Here is a 14,983-nt window from a genome sequence, read left to right on the forward strand (position 1 = left end):
TACAAAAACAAAACCAAAGATAATGTATTCATGGTGGTGGGGCAGCTATATAAGTCCCAAAAATTCCAAATGGCTCCATGTAAATCTGACTAGTAATGCATTCCACCTCTTTGGATATGGTAGTAATTGTGTTTAACATATTAACATAGTTATTTTTCATGACTTGGCATTCATGGTTGGAGATTGATAAGTATCAGAAGCCCCTTATCACCCGTGTGTACACCAGGGGGAAGAGAAGTATAGTTAATTGGTAGTTATCCTGAGTTAGTTAACTAGAGGATGAGCTAGCTATAAAAGGAGGAGTCAGTTAGTTTGAAGGCAGGAAAATATTAGAAAGTAAACTGGTTGTGGAACCAGGAGGGATCAAGGATCCTATTGTAATCTTGCACTCTATACTTGTAACATCATCTTCTACATAATAAATCTGTTAGAACCCTACCACAAGTCACGTTGACAGTGGGTTAGGGGCTTTTCCTTTAATTCTTTCTTTTACATTCTTTTAACTCGATACCAGTGTCTATCACTGGTATCAGAGCACCGACCTGGTGCCTGAAAAACTTCTGTTGTGACGCATATGGTGGTAACAAGAAAGATGGCCAGGAGCAATGAAGATTGGAACCAAGAACGGGAAGAATTACGGACGCAACTGGAACTCAGTGAGGCCCGCACCAAGAAGGCAGAGGAAAAGATGAGGGTACGAATGGAGCGTAACGAAACACGAGCAAGGAAAACCGAAGATCTTCTCGCGGCTATCGCAACCAAACTGGGGATTCCCACGCAAATTGGGGAAGATGAATCCAGCGAGGTTGGTGGGGAGCATTGGGCGAACCCAGACGCCAGGGGTATTCGAAAGGAAGACGTCGACTCAGGGCAGAAACCATGGAGGAAGCTGGAAATTCCAGTTTTCAGTGGGGACGACGCTTTCGGGTGGACGTGTAAATTGGAAAGGTACTTCGCGTTACGAGGTGTTACCGAACATGAGAGAATGCAAGCCACTCTAATGGCGTTGGAAGGGAGGGCATTAACGTGGTTCCAGTGGTTCGAGAGGTGCAACCCTAAACCTACGTGGGAGGGGTTCAAGGTAGCGGTGATCCGGAGGTTCCAACCATCCATGATGCAAAATCCCTTTGAGGTGTTACTCTCGTTGAAGCAAACTGGGGGTGTGGAAGAATACGTGGAGGAATTCGAAAAATACATCGGGGCCCTTAAAGAGATGGATCAAGATTTCGCAAAGGGGATTTTCTTGAATGGGTTGAAGGCTGACATTCAAGCAGAGGTAAGGCTTTTTGAATTATCGTCTTTAGCGGAGATTGTTCGGAAGTCGTTAATGGTAGAGAAGAGGAATGAGGTGGTGCACCTTGGAGGATCGGGTTATGGAGGTAAGGCTGTCAGGTATGCCAGAAATAATTCCTACCAGAAGGTAGTCACGGTTGACTCAAGGACAGTGCCGGATAGAGCAGTGGGGCAGAGCGGGGGGAGCCACATCACCAGTACTGGATCAGCAAGCTTCACAGCGAGCTCCCGAGCAAGAGGAGGCGAGTTTCGTCATCTCACCAGCTCCGAATTGAAAGACAAAAGAGACAAGGGGTTGTGCTTTAAATGTGATGAACCGTATAGTAGAGAGCATCGTTGCAAGAATAAACAACTCAGAATGTTATGGCTAGATGAGGAGGACGAAGAGGGCAGCGATAGCAAGGAAGATGAGGAAGATGAAGTGGGGAAATTCAAGTCTTTGCAATTATCTCTATATTCTATGGTAGGTTTGACTTCTATGAAATCTTGGAAGGTTTCGGGAGAATTTCTGGGAAGAACTGTGGTTATTCTGCTGGATTGTGGGGCTTCCCACAATTTTGTTGCCACTGATTTGGTAGCACAGTTGCAGCTAGCGGTGGTTGATACTCCTAGCTATGTGGTGGAGGTGGGGGATAGCCATCGCGTACAATGTCAAGGCAAATGCGAGGCTCTATGTCTAAAGATCCAGAACTTAGAATTTCTGCAGGATTTCTACTTATTCGGATTAAGGGGGTGGACATGGTGTTGGGCTTAGACTGGTTGGCCGGGCTCGGGGAGGTGAAGGCAGATTTCGGGAAGCTAGAATTGTCAGTTAAAAAGGGAATGGAGTGGTATAAAATAATTGGGGATCCTAACCTATCCAGAACGCAACTAACCTTTGGGGCTTTCCTACAAGTTCTGAAAGAGGAGGGTGAAGGGTTGATGCTTCATTGTATGCCAACACCGAAGGTTCCGCTAGGTGATCAGGTTGTACTAGATAAGTTGTTGGTCGTGTTAGAGAGGTATGATGTTGTGTTTCAGGACCTACAGGGGCTACCCCCTGAAAGGAGACATGATCATGCCATACGGTTGAAAGAGGGGGCTGACATTCCCAATATACAACCCTACAAATGTCCCCATTTTCAGAAGTCGGAAATTGAGAAATTGGTAGGGGAAATGTTGCAGGCAGGGGTAATTCGACCGAGCATCAGTCCCTATTCTAGCCCTATTATTTTGGTTAAGAAGAAGGATGGCGGGTGGAGGTTTTGCATCGACTATCGAGCCTTGAATAAGGTCACTGTTCCGAATAAGTTTCGAATTCCGGTGATAGAAGAATTGTTGGATGAGTTAGGTGGAGCGAAGATTTTTTCAAAGCTAGATCTGAAATCAGGGTATCATCAGATACGAATGAGGGAGGAAGATATTCCGAAGACTGCTTTTCGGACTCATGAAGGGCACTACGAGTTCTTAGTAATGCCCTTCGGTCTCACTAATGCTCCGTCTACGTTTCAAGCCCTTATGAATGAGGTTTTGAAACCCTTCCTAAGGCAGTTTGCGCTGGTTTTGTTTGACGATATTCTGGTATTCAGCAAGGATCTAGTCAGCCATGTGTCTCATTTGGAGCAGGTATTGGTAGTGTTACATCAGAATGGTCTCAAGGCCAACAAAAAGAAGTGCAGTTTTGGTCAAGGTAGTCTGGAGTACCTCGGCCATATTATTTCCGGGGAAGGGGTAGCCGCGGATCAATCCAAAATTGAGGTGATGCAGACATGGCCGAAGCTGGTTGATATCAGAGGATTGAGGGGATTCCTGGGTTTAACGGGATACTATTGAAGGTTTGTAAAGAACTATGGGAAGATTGCTAAACCGTTGACAGAGATGTTGAAGAAAGATAGTTTCAGTTGGACTATAGAGGCACTTGCGGCTTTTGAATGTTTGAAGACTACCATGGTGGATCTACCCAAACTTGTTGTTCCAGATTTCTCTAAGGTCTCTATGATTGAGACCGATGCTTCTAGTTCCAGGTTGGGTGCGGTTTTAATGCAGGAAGGGAGACCGTTGGCCTTTTGGAGTAAGGGGTTCTCTTCTAGGGCACAATTGAAGTCAGTTTATGAGCAGGAATTGATGGCTTTGGTACAAGTCATGCAGCGATGGAGACACTATGTTTTGGGCCGACATTTTATTATCAAAACGGACCAGAGAAGTCTCAAGTTCTTGACGGAACAGAGGTTGTTTAGTGACGAACAATTCAAGTGGGCTGTCAAACTGATTGGGTTAGACTTTGAGATCCAATATAAGCCAGGGAACGAGAATTCAGCTGCAGATGCCTTATCCATGAGGGATATGTATTCCACTTTGTCAGTCTTAACAACAGAGGACGTTGAGGATTGGATGTCAGAAGTTCAACAGGATCCGAAGTGGCGGCAGGTGGTACAAGACCTATTAGTTTCACCTACGTCCCATCCAGAATTCCAAATGAAGAATGGGTTGCTAATGTACAAAGGTAGAATGGTTCTGTCTAGAACTTCAAACCGAATTCCATCTATTTTGGCTGAATGTCACACTACACCTATGGGGGGACATTCAGGATTTTTCAGAACTTACAAGCGAGTAGCCAGTTTCTTATATTGGGAGGGAATGAAGAAGGCTATCATGAAGTTTGTGGAGGAGTGTGATGTATGTCAGAGAGCTAAACACTCCACCTTATCTCCTGGGGGGTTGTTGCAACCATTACCTATTCCCACTCAAGTCTGGACCGAAATATCCATGGATTTTATTGGAGGATTACCGAAGGTTCGAGGTAAGGATACGATTTTTGTAGTGGTGGATCGTTTGTCTAAATATTCACATTTTTTTGCATTGGGTCACCCATTTATAGCCCGTGAGGTGGTTGTAATTTTTGTTCAGGAAGTGGTGAAACTTCATGGGTTTCCGTCCACTATTGTGTCGGATAGGGACCCAATATTTTTGAGCCAGTTTTGGAAGGAGTTGTTTAGGCTATCCGAGACTCAATTAAAACTCAGTACGTCTTACCATCCTCAGACAGATGGACAAACGGGAGTGGTAAATAGGTGTCTTGAAACCTATTTGAGATGCTTCGTTGGACCCAAACCAAAGCAGTGGTTGAATTGGCTTTCTTGGGCAGAGTTCTGGTATAATACAACTTATCAGGGGGAGGCAGGTATGACCCCTTTTAAAGCATTGTATGGTTATGATCCTCCTACGTTAGTTAAAGGGATTTCCTCCAAGGTTGATGAGGTTAACCTACTAGTGCAGCGGAGAGATGAAGTGTTGGGGGAGTTAAAACAGAATCTTCTCAAGGCCCAAGATTATATGAAGGTTCAAGCAGATAAACATAGGCGTATGGTGGAGTTTTCAGTGAGGGATTGGGTTTATTTGAAATTGCAACCTTACAAGTTCAAGTCCGTTGCAGACAGGTCGTGTGCCAAGCTAGCAACCCGGTTCTATGGTCCTTACCAAATTATAGAGAAGGTGGGAATGGTTGCCTACAAGTTGGGTTTGCCGGCTCAAGCAAGGGTGCATCCGGTATTCCACGTGTCTTTGTTAAAGAAGGCTCTCAAGCCAAATCAGCAACCCCTTCCACTTCCTCTTATGTTGAATGAAGAATATGAGCTGGAAGTGGAACCCAAAGATGTTGTTGGATGGAGAGAGGATAAGCAGGGGCATATCGAGGTTTTGATTAAAAGGGTTCAGTCACCTGCATGTGACAACTCTCGGGAATCGGCAGCATTATTTCAGGAGAGGTTTCCGAAGTTTCCCCTTGAGGACAAGGTGGCACCCGTGTGTACACCAGGGGGAAGAGAAGTATAGTTAATTGGTAGTTATCCTGAGTTAGTTAACTAGAGGATGAGCTAGCTATAAAAGGAGGAGTCAGTTAGTTTGAAGGCAGGAAAATATTAGAAAGTAAACTGGTTGTGGAACCAGGAGGGATCAAGGATCCTATTGTAATCTTGCACTCTATACTTGTAACATCATCTTCTACATAATAAATCTGTTAGAACCCTACCACAAGTCACGTTGACAGTGGGTTAGGGGCTTTTCCTTTAATTCTTTCTTTTACATTCTTTTAACTCGATACCAGTGTCTATAAGAGATTAAATACAATATCATGCTTTGTAATGTTTGGCACAATAATATAATCTGGTGCAAACATGTTTGCAATTTCACTTTCAAATTTGGTGGCAGTCATGATATGCTAAAACTGACTTTATAGTTTATATAGACATCATATGGATTTCATAGAAGATACAAGTGTCAAATTTGCATTTGCAAAAATATAGAAATAAAAAATTGAACTTGTTGTGATAGTTCATTTCTTCAATTTGTTTTTTTTAAACTATAGATATTGAAGAATAAGGAGGCATGATTGATTTAGTTTTACAAAATATCAGCTATGTACTCTAATGACATGTTACATGCACTTTGTGTAGGAGTCTATATACATGTTAAAGGATATCTACTTCCTTTGTTACATCTTTCTTATTAATTTTATCATTTATTTGCTCAATCACTCAGAAAGATGACACAATACTTTTTTCCTACTATGGTCCATTTCGTGCTTATTGAAGAAGGTGCAGATTTATTTGTTTTGCATATCCATAATCAAATTATGTGCCAAGTGACAAAAACAATAGTACAAAAATGTTTACTTTAAGTAACTACTCCAAAATGCTGAAACACAGGTTACATCTTAGCTCTAATTTCTAATTTGTCTTTGATTTTGGTGTCTTCTTCCTTAGTCGTCTTTTGGGAATCGAGTTCTTCATCCTATAAAGAATAGCAACCGAACAGAATCCGTTCTACAATAAAAACGAACACAATATATTAAGTTCTCAAACAGATAAAACCATAAGCACAAGAAGTTCAACCTGAGTAGGGACAAAAACTTACCAGAAGAATATATCCAAACCTACTGCCAAAGACAAATAGAACTCCTCCAATTTCCTTTAAAAATATGATAGTGGCAATGAATTGTTATTAAACATATCAATCAGAATGGCAATAAAAAGGGAAACAAATTATTTCTTCATTGTATATTGTTCTATAGAAATTATTATATTAAGGAAATACATAACAATATTTACTTGCATGTTGAGCATAAACACATCAAAACTGGTTTGTTTGCAACCTTAATATCATTTGTTGGCAGTTGCCACATAAATTAGGCTAAAACATGAAAATTATCAATATAAAAATTAGAACTTCTGGTGACTAAAAAAATGAGTCACTCCTAAAAGTTAAAATAACTCTTCAACAACATTAACCATCTCATATTCAACTAAAGAGAAATTGTTATCCTCCTTAACCTCAAAACTTGCAGGATCAGTGACTTCAATGTGCTCCCATTTATCACCTGCTAGCCTTATTGATCCATTGAACATAACAATATTTGCATTTTGCAGAATTAAAGTTGACCCTGGATTCATGAGGTCCACTGCGCAACAAAAAAGCCAAAGTAAATAACCACACAATGTTATAATACTTGAAAATATGGTATTAAGCAGGGACGAGGAGAGATATACTTACAAATAATGATAGAAGAGCTTATCAAAAAAGCTCTTTTTAGCTTATTTCAAAATAGCTTATTGATTACATACTAATTCTCATGAAAGAAAAATCAAACAAATTACCAATTAAATATGATTGAATTAGTATAGTCACGGTCTCACAAATATCAAATAGATGCATAAATTAAATATAATGAAAACAATTCTTAGGAATGAAATAAAAGAAAAGTAAGCATAAGATATTACCTTGTTCATTGCAAGCAGTGAAGAGAGCGGAACCAGTTTCGTCGTCAATGAGGCACTCAGCGATACATGAAGGGCGAGCGATGAGACTCGACGACCCATTTCCCTTGTTAGGGACGCTCTTTATCTGTTCGCAGGACAAAACCTTCACAGTTAAATTGAGACCATTTGTGTTTGTTTTCTGCCATTCCAACTTTATGAACATCGGCTTCCTTTTCACCGATGTTGTAGCAGTCGTTGTCGGTAGTGCTGCCATGCTTCGTTTTTAGGTTGGATTCAAAGAGAGAGAGGAGGGGTGGGGATGAGTGAATGAATGATGAGTGAGAATGTTAAACCCTAACCTTATTCTCTTTTTCTTCCACGGATTTGGGGATTTCATTTATCTTCTAGGCTTTACGAAAACGACACATTATCTCCATTGAACCAAAGAGAACACGACCCAAAAGGAGAAGAAGTTCATTTTCTCTTTATCTATTCTTTGAAACTTTGCTATTGTGCAGAAGAGAAGAGAAAGAGAACTTGGCGGGAGAAAGAAAAGAAAAGGGACAGAGATGACATCGACCAAATGAAGAAATGAATGTTGAGTTGAGAGGAAGGAATTGTCACGGGAATGCAAGATGAAATGAAGGCAAGAAGAAAGGAACCTTATGCTAGGTAAGGAAAAGTCACATGAAATGAGTAATAGATATTTTTTGATGGAAGAATGAGGTGAATTTTTAAATGATATGGCAGAATGTAATTGATCGAGACATATATGGGGACAACAAGTCGGAACACGTGATCCCCATCCATATCTTAAGGGAGGTCTCCATATCTCTATTGAGAACTTACCAATCAAATTTAATTTTTTTCTTCTAGAACACATTATTTTAAATAATCTCTAAGCTATTCTCTCATATTTGATGATTAATAAAGAATTAAATTTTAATAACAAAATAAAATCAAGGCTAGGTATTCACTGGTCATCTTAATATGAATTCTAATTCAATTCATTACGATTTGACCAAAGAATAAGTTTTCTGAACATATAAATAAAGTTAAGAGGAAATGTTTTTCAAAATTATGCAATGTTAAATCTCTTAGAAAGATTGTTATAAATTTAAATTCGGCATGTTTAATGATTAAGCTTATTGAACGAGTTATCGCTAAGGGACTAAGCGTGCATGTTAACCAATTGTGTCCACTGGCAATCTTGTCCATTGACATGTGCGTCTATAGACAAACTCATGTGTACCAAATAACAAGTGTGTCGATGAGACAAACACGCCCAATGACCTCCTCGTCCAAGACTATAATGCTTTACTCTTTAAGCCTATATGTTTCTTCTCTCGTTCAATCATTTGAATTTACTTCTAAACTCTTTGCATATGAAGGACACGAAATCAACATACAAAAGGAAAATCAGAAAACAACTTTATACTGCACAAGTGACTCTCTTTTATGATTGGAGTAAATATAAAAGATAACATCTCATAAACATCAAGAAGAAGATATCATATATAATGGATCTCACAAATTAAGTGTTTATTTGAACTAGTTCCAAGACTTAATGGATTCGTCGCATTACATGCTTCTCGATATCAAACTCAATATAACATATTACGTTAATGTTATTCCTAAAAAGATACTAGTTTTAAGACCGTTGAAGCATATTTATAGACCAATAAGATCTACTACATATAAAAGTTTCTTATGGTGATTCAACGTTGAAAAGAAGAATAATCTAATATTTGAATACTATTGCATAGAAGCAATCTGAGAAAAGGACTAGAAAAATACTAGAGAGAATGATTTGTATATCTTTGATTAATTTTTATAATTCAGTAAGAGAGTAATCTAATCTTAAACTTTATATCTTTAGACATAGTGTGATGTAAACTAATGGGGGCAACTTATGATTTTTGGAAGACAAATCATCTGACTAGGAGAACCCCTTAGAGGCCATGTTCTTGCAAAGAATTCTTAGCATAGTTGTTTTTATTTTATTGCATGAATAAATGAGATTAATTCTCATAGGTAGTTATAGGATCATTTTAATTATTATCTAAGTATTTTATTTAGTTTCATTAAAATCACGTAATATGAGGGTTGAAAATGTATTTTATTTCCTTGTAACATGGTCCAATAGTGGCCAAGGAATTAGGTACTAGAAGGGCACATGGAAACATCATAGTAATTAGGGGTGAGCGTGGGACGGGTTAAGCTTGTCCCTCACTCATCCCTAAATATTGATCGGGTCATTTTTGAACTCAAACTCATCCCTAATTAGGATGAGACGTGTAAGGAACAAATACAAAATAAAACGGATCAAGATAAGGACGTGTCCTGGTTGAAAAGGGACAAAATGACAAATGTAGATTATATTTCTCAAATCTTTAAGCATGCATAATCAAAATTATCACAATCTTTATGTAAATTCAACTAAAACTTGCATCTCTCATGTATCAGTATATAAACTACAAACCATAAATTGCATCTTTCAAACTAAAAGCTATCACAATCTTATTTTTTTTTATATATAATTGTAATCTTTACCTTACTCATACGGCAACACAATCTATTTGATATGATTTGTTTACCATAATACAATATCTGATTTATTATTTTTTGAATCCCTAAAGATTTATTTATTATCAAGGTGATTCATGGAGCTTAATCAAATTGATGTAATTTGATTCAAATTACATATTCTTAAATATTTAAATTATTTGATAATCAAACCTTAATAAAAGAAATTTTTTAACTCTTTCATTTTTTTTAATAGTTTTGAAGAAGGTTTTTTTTTTGTCAGACAAAATTGGATATTTATCATAAGGAATAAAGATCATATGATAAGTAGTGTAGATATGTTGTATGGGCTTGTAGATATTTGAGTTATGTGGGCTGAAAATTTTGATAGGTATTTTATTCAACTATTCTTGATATATAACTATAAGGAATGGCTCAGGTAACCCGGACATAGACCCAAACTTGTCCTTTTTTTATGATTTGTTTGTTGTCCCTTTTAATCGGGTTTTTCCTTTTTTTTATTTATTTGGAAAGGTCAGACTCGTCCCTAAGTCATCGGTTTGGGATGGGTCTACGGGTCGGGTCGGGTCGGGTCTTACTCACCCTAATAGTAATTGAGCAAGGAGCTAACAATAGAAATCCAAGTCTAATTGGCGTGAAGGAAGACCAAATAAGGCAAGTTTCTATCATCCAATCAGCCTAGAAATAAATGAAGGATTTGAATGGATGACTATTTCAAATTCTTACTTTATTGGGATCAAGAGGCTTTAAGAGAATTCATGCACATAGATACATTCCTTATTGGAATGGCGTGTGAATTAAAATAAGAGGCAATTTCAAAACTTTGCCTTATGGGATCAATTCAGATTAGAAGGGAATTAAAGGAGTAAATACCTTCCTTGTTTGATTTAAACATGTTTGGACGTGTAATTCAAGGCATTCAAGACAAGGATCATTCAAGAAAGGAAACTAATTAAGTTTCATTTAAAGCGTTCAAGGCTCATCCAAGAAAGGCAAGTAATAAAGTATTTTCATTCAAAAGGGGCGTGTGAATCCTTAGCCATCCATTCAGATTTGCAAGTATCCAAAGGCAATCAACTACTCAAATTTGAATTCAAAAACATGAAGATCCAAGCACTTATGAACTTTCATTTTCAACCATTTTCCTTGAGGAATTCATCCACAACAACTCAGCCTAGCAAGACACATTCAATTTGCCCAAAACAAATGAACACATGGCTAGAAACATCAAGGAATTCGTCCAACTCAAGTGCAAAAATAATTCAGCCATTAAACTCTTTTCATTACATATTTTAATTAGGATTTCAAATTTCAAATTTCAAATTAAGCCTAGTTTTAGTCAATTCATAATTTCCCAATTTATGTATGTTTTTCATCATGAATGAATTAAGTTGAATTTTGTTTGGATTAATTCCTCTTTAGTCGAGCTTTGCTCCTAACTCAGAACTTATCAAGGATCCCTCCTTGTGGCATTCATAGGCTTATCACCATTGGTGTGGCGCTTTAACCTTGTTCTTATCAAGGATCCTTCCTTGTGGCGAACCTCGTTGGCTTATCAAGCTACTTTGCTTGTGGCGCCTCCATCTTCATCCTTTTCCATTTTCTTTTATCCAACACAAACACATAAAAATTCATGAACAAAAAATAAACACCACTTCAGCCGAAACACAAATTCCATACACATTTCACCTATAATCATAAACAAAATCTAGACATTCATAAAAAAATGTTATTTCGCGAGTAATTTGAGTTTCAGGCAAGAACGATCGGCCAAAACACAAATGATAGGTGAATTGTGTATGGAATTTGTGTTTCGACTGAAGTGGTGTTTATTTTTTTTCTTTATGATTTTTTATTTGTTTGTTTGGATAAAAGAAAGTGGAAAAGGATGAAGATGGAGGCACCATAAGAAAAGTAGCTTGATAAGCTAAGGAGGTTCGCCATATGGAAGGATCCTTACTAAGAACAAGGTTAAGGCGTCACACCAATGGTGATAAGTCTATGAACGCCACAAGGAGGGATCCTTGATAAGTTTTGTGTTAGGAGCAAAAATCAACTAAAGAAGAATTAATCCAAACAAAATTCAACTTAATTCATTCATGATGAAAAACATAAAAAAATAGGGAAATTCTGAATTGACTAAAACTAGGCATAATTTGAAATTTGAAATCCTAATTAAAACATGTAATTAAAAGAGTTTAATGGCTGAATTATTTTTGCACTTGAGTTGGCCGAATTCCTTGATGTTTTTAACCATGTGTTCATTTGTTTTGGGAAAATTGAATGTGTCTTGCTAGGCTGAGTTGTTGTGGACGAATTCCTCAAGGAAAATGCTTTCAAAATGAAAGTTCATAAGTGTTTGGATCTTCATGTTTTTGAATTCAAATTGGAGTAGTTGATTGTCTTTGGATACTTGCAAATTTGAATGGATGGCTAAGGATTTACACGCCCCTTTTGAATGAAAAGGCTTGATTACTTGCCTTTTATTGGATGAGCCTTGAATGATTTGAATGAGACTTGATTAGTTTCCTTTCTTGAATGATCTTTGTCTTGAATGCCTTGAATTACACGTCCAAAACATGTTTAAATCAAACAAGGAAGGTATTTACTCCTTTAATTCCCTTCCAATCTGTATTGATCCCATAAGGAAAGGTTTTGAAATTGTCTCTTATTTTAATTCACACGCCATTCCAATAAGGAATGTATCTATAAGCATTAATTCTCTTAAAGCCTCTTGATCCCAATAAGGTAAGAACTTGAAATAGTCATCCATTCAAATCCTTCATTTATTTCTAGGCTGATTAGATGGTAGAAACTTGCCTTATTTGGTCTTCCTCCATACCAATTAGACTTGGCTTTCTATTGCTAGCTCCTTGCTCAATTACTGTGATGTTTCCATGTGCTCTTCTAGTACCTAATTCCTTGGCCACTATTAGACCATGTTACAAGGAAATAAAATACATTTCCAACCCTCATATTACATGATTTTAATGAAACTAAATAAAATACAAAGATAATAATTAAAATGCTCTTAAAACTACTCATGCAAATTAACCTCATTTATTCATGCAATAAAATAAAAACAACTATGCTAAGAATTCTTTGCAAGATCATGGCCTCCAAGGGGTTCTCCTAGTCGGATGATTTGTCTTCCAAAAACCATAGGTTGCCCCCTGATGCAATACCTAAAGAGTCTAACATTGATTATGATGGTCTTGAAGGCATAAGTGGTCCTATGACTAGGGTACGGGCAAAAGGGCTCAAAATGCCCTTGGACAACTCATTGAGTTCATCCATTATGGTCAGCCAAAGTTAGCCCAAGGGGGTTTAAAGATTCTCAATAGCATCTTGGTCCATGGTTCTGACCGAGCCAAGAATGGACTAGGCCATGCACATGAGTCAGGCCACGAGCCTGACCGGGGGGCTAAATCTAACCCTGGCACGGGGCCAGGTGCATCAGGCGCCATGCCTGACCAAGACAATTCTGACTGTGGCACAGGGCCAGGTGCATCAAGCACCAAGTCTGACCGAGGTGTACCTGGCCGAGTGGAAGTTCCTGGCGCACCAAGTGTTGAGCCAGGCATTGGGCCAATCTGCCTGACTAGGAAATCTGATAGAGGCGCATGCGCCTAGTCTGCCATATCGGGCACTAGGCGTAGCCTGACTGAGTCAGGCCTAGCCAACATGTTTGGCATGGAAAATTTTAATTTCAATAATAATTGTGTGGGCCAATTTTTGACCAACACTTAGTTTAATTTATTCTAGTGTTTGTTTAATAAATCTGCCCATAAATAATGTGTAATTCGAAAAATGGCTCGTGAGGCTTAAACCAAGCCTAAAAGTGTAACCAATACTTTAATGTTTGGACCAACCTATAATTTTCATGAACCAACGATATTCTAACTTAGTCTAATATTATTTGGCAGGTGAGTAAGAGTTGTTGTAGCCGTTGGAGGAGGAATGCTCGAGGGAATGAGGAATATGACCGTGGAGTGGCTTAAATGGGGCATTTATGGTGCTTAAACACCTTGTCAGGACCGTTGGAGCTTAACTAAATTGGGCACAAATCATCTAGGGGAATCCTAAGTCATTTTTAGAGTTGTTGGAACAAAGTTGCTCGTGGGAAATTGTCATGTGCTCATTGAAGACTTTAAGCATGCATTGATGGGGATTAATGGTCGTGTTCTAGTCGTTGAGGCTTGTCTACTTCAAGCCAACGACATCCTAAGCCACTCAACTCATTATCTATCACCTTCTGCCGAGGGAATTCTCTCCTTTGACAAAGGGAATCCTATGCCAATCTTAAGTGCACCCGAGGGCCATTATGGAGACAATAACTCCAACGTTCTATCATGTGCTAAAATATGAGTTGAGACTACAAAGAATTCAAGCATCCTATGCAACTCATCAAGTCTTGTCGTGCAACTTTAATGAAGGCATTAAGCCTTATCCAACATGTGCCTGAAGGATGAAGTCGTGCACTTAAGGGAAAAAGGAATCCTAAGCTAATGAAGTTTCAACCGTGGCAACCAAGGCATCCTAGGCCAATGTCTGTATGTTTTCTTTTAATATAATAAAGCACATGAAATACATGTGCTAATCTAATTACCAACCGAATATAGTATAGTTTAGGAATAGATTCATTTGGCTCATGGTATCCTATGTTAAGTTACCATGCATTAGCCTTATTTCTTTTGTGTTTCACAAGCCGTGGAAGCCTAGATGGCTTGCTTATAAATTTAAGCCTTTTTTGCAATGGAATAAATAAGTTAAGTTAAGTTGAATCATAATTCTTTGTGAATTGAGGATTGTATCCTTGAGAGAGTATCCTCCAAACCTTCTTGGTTGAACCAAGATTAGAAGTTCTGCAATAACTTATCCTTGAATGTGGTCCAGCTGACCACCTGGTGCTCATGCACCATCTGTCGCCCGGTGAACTCCCACCAGTTTTCAGCTTCCTTGGATAACATGTAGGTCGCGTAAGTGACCTTCTGCTCATCGGTGCACATGAGTCCCCGAAAGATTTTCTCCAGCTCTTGGATCCACTCATTTGCAGCCTCAGGTGCAAATCCTCCCTCGAACTTCGGGGGTTGTCTACGACAGAACTCATCCAGACCCCTATACTGAGTCGATCCTTGACTCGACTGGGTTTGTTGTTGTTGGTTCAGCTGATGTAAGTTCACGTTTACACCCTGAATAGCTGCGGTCATTGCCGCCATGAAATCTAGGTTTGCGGTTCCTCCTCCCGCCATCTGAATCTGTGAACATTAGAGTAGGTGAGATACTCTTCCTCACCAAACTTATCCCATGGTCATACTCTGATTAAACAATCACACAATCAATCATTCAAACAAAGTCACACAAGAAAGCATGTAAGGCCATGTCCAAGAGCCGCTCTGATACCATGTTGT

The 14,983-nt window shown here is 38.5% G+C and overlaps 2 protein-coding genes across 2 annotated transcripts; one reads left to right on the forward strand and one right to left on the reverse strand.

Moving 5' to 3' along the window:
• Nucleotides 593–3,105, forward strand: LOC109350125. The gene is made up of 2 exons (XM_019591308.1): nt 593–1,918; nt 2,023–3,105. Exons 1-2 carry the CDS (start codon nt 593–595, stop codon nt 3,103–3,105), a joined length of 2,409 nt encoding a protein of 802 aa, XP_019446853.1.
• LOC109350295 (uncharacterized protein At4g28440-like) lies at nt 5,997–7,299 on the reverse strand. Its single transcript, XM_019591547.1, has 4 exons — nt 7,047–7,299; nt 6,558–6,727; nt 6,184–6,237; nt 5,997–6,092 (listed from the first exon to the last, which is right to left on the reverse strand). The coding sequence occupies exons 1-4, from the start codon at nt 7,297–7,299 to the stop codon at nt 5,997–5,999; spliced, it is 573 nt and encodes a 190-aa protein (XP_019447092.1).

Source organism: Lupinus angustifolius, chromosome LG01 (assembly GCF_001865875.1).
Source record: "Lupinus angustifolius cultivar Tanjil chromosome LG01, LupAngTanjil_v1.0, whole genome shotgun sequence".
NCBI classification, from domain to species: Eukaryota; Viridiplantae; Streptophyta; class Magnoliopsida; order Fabales; family Fabaceae; genus Lupinus; species Lupinus angustifolius.

Coding starts and splice junctions, on each gene's coding strand:
- LOC109350125 (XM_019591308.1), top strand. CDS start 593: ATGGCCAGGAGCAATGAAGATTGGAACCAAGAACGGGAAGAATTACGG. Junction 1,919..2,022: donor CTCCTAGCTATGTGGTGGAG/GTGGGGGATAGC, acceptor ATTCGGATTAAG/GGGGTGGACATGGTGTTGGG.
- LOC109350295 (XM_019591547.1), bottom strand. CDS start 7,299: ATGGCAGCACTACCGACAACGACTGCTACAACATCGGTGAAAAGGAAG. Junction 6,728..7,046: donor CACTGCTTGCAATGAACAAG/GTAATATCTTAT, acceptor TTTGTTGCGCAG/TGGACCTCATGAATCCAGGG. Junction 6,093..6,183: donor GGTTTGGATATATTCTTCTG/GTAAGTTTTTGT, acceptor TTTTTATTGTAG/AACGGATTCTGTTCGGTTGC.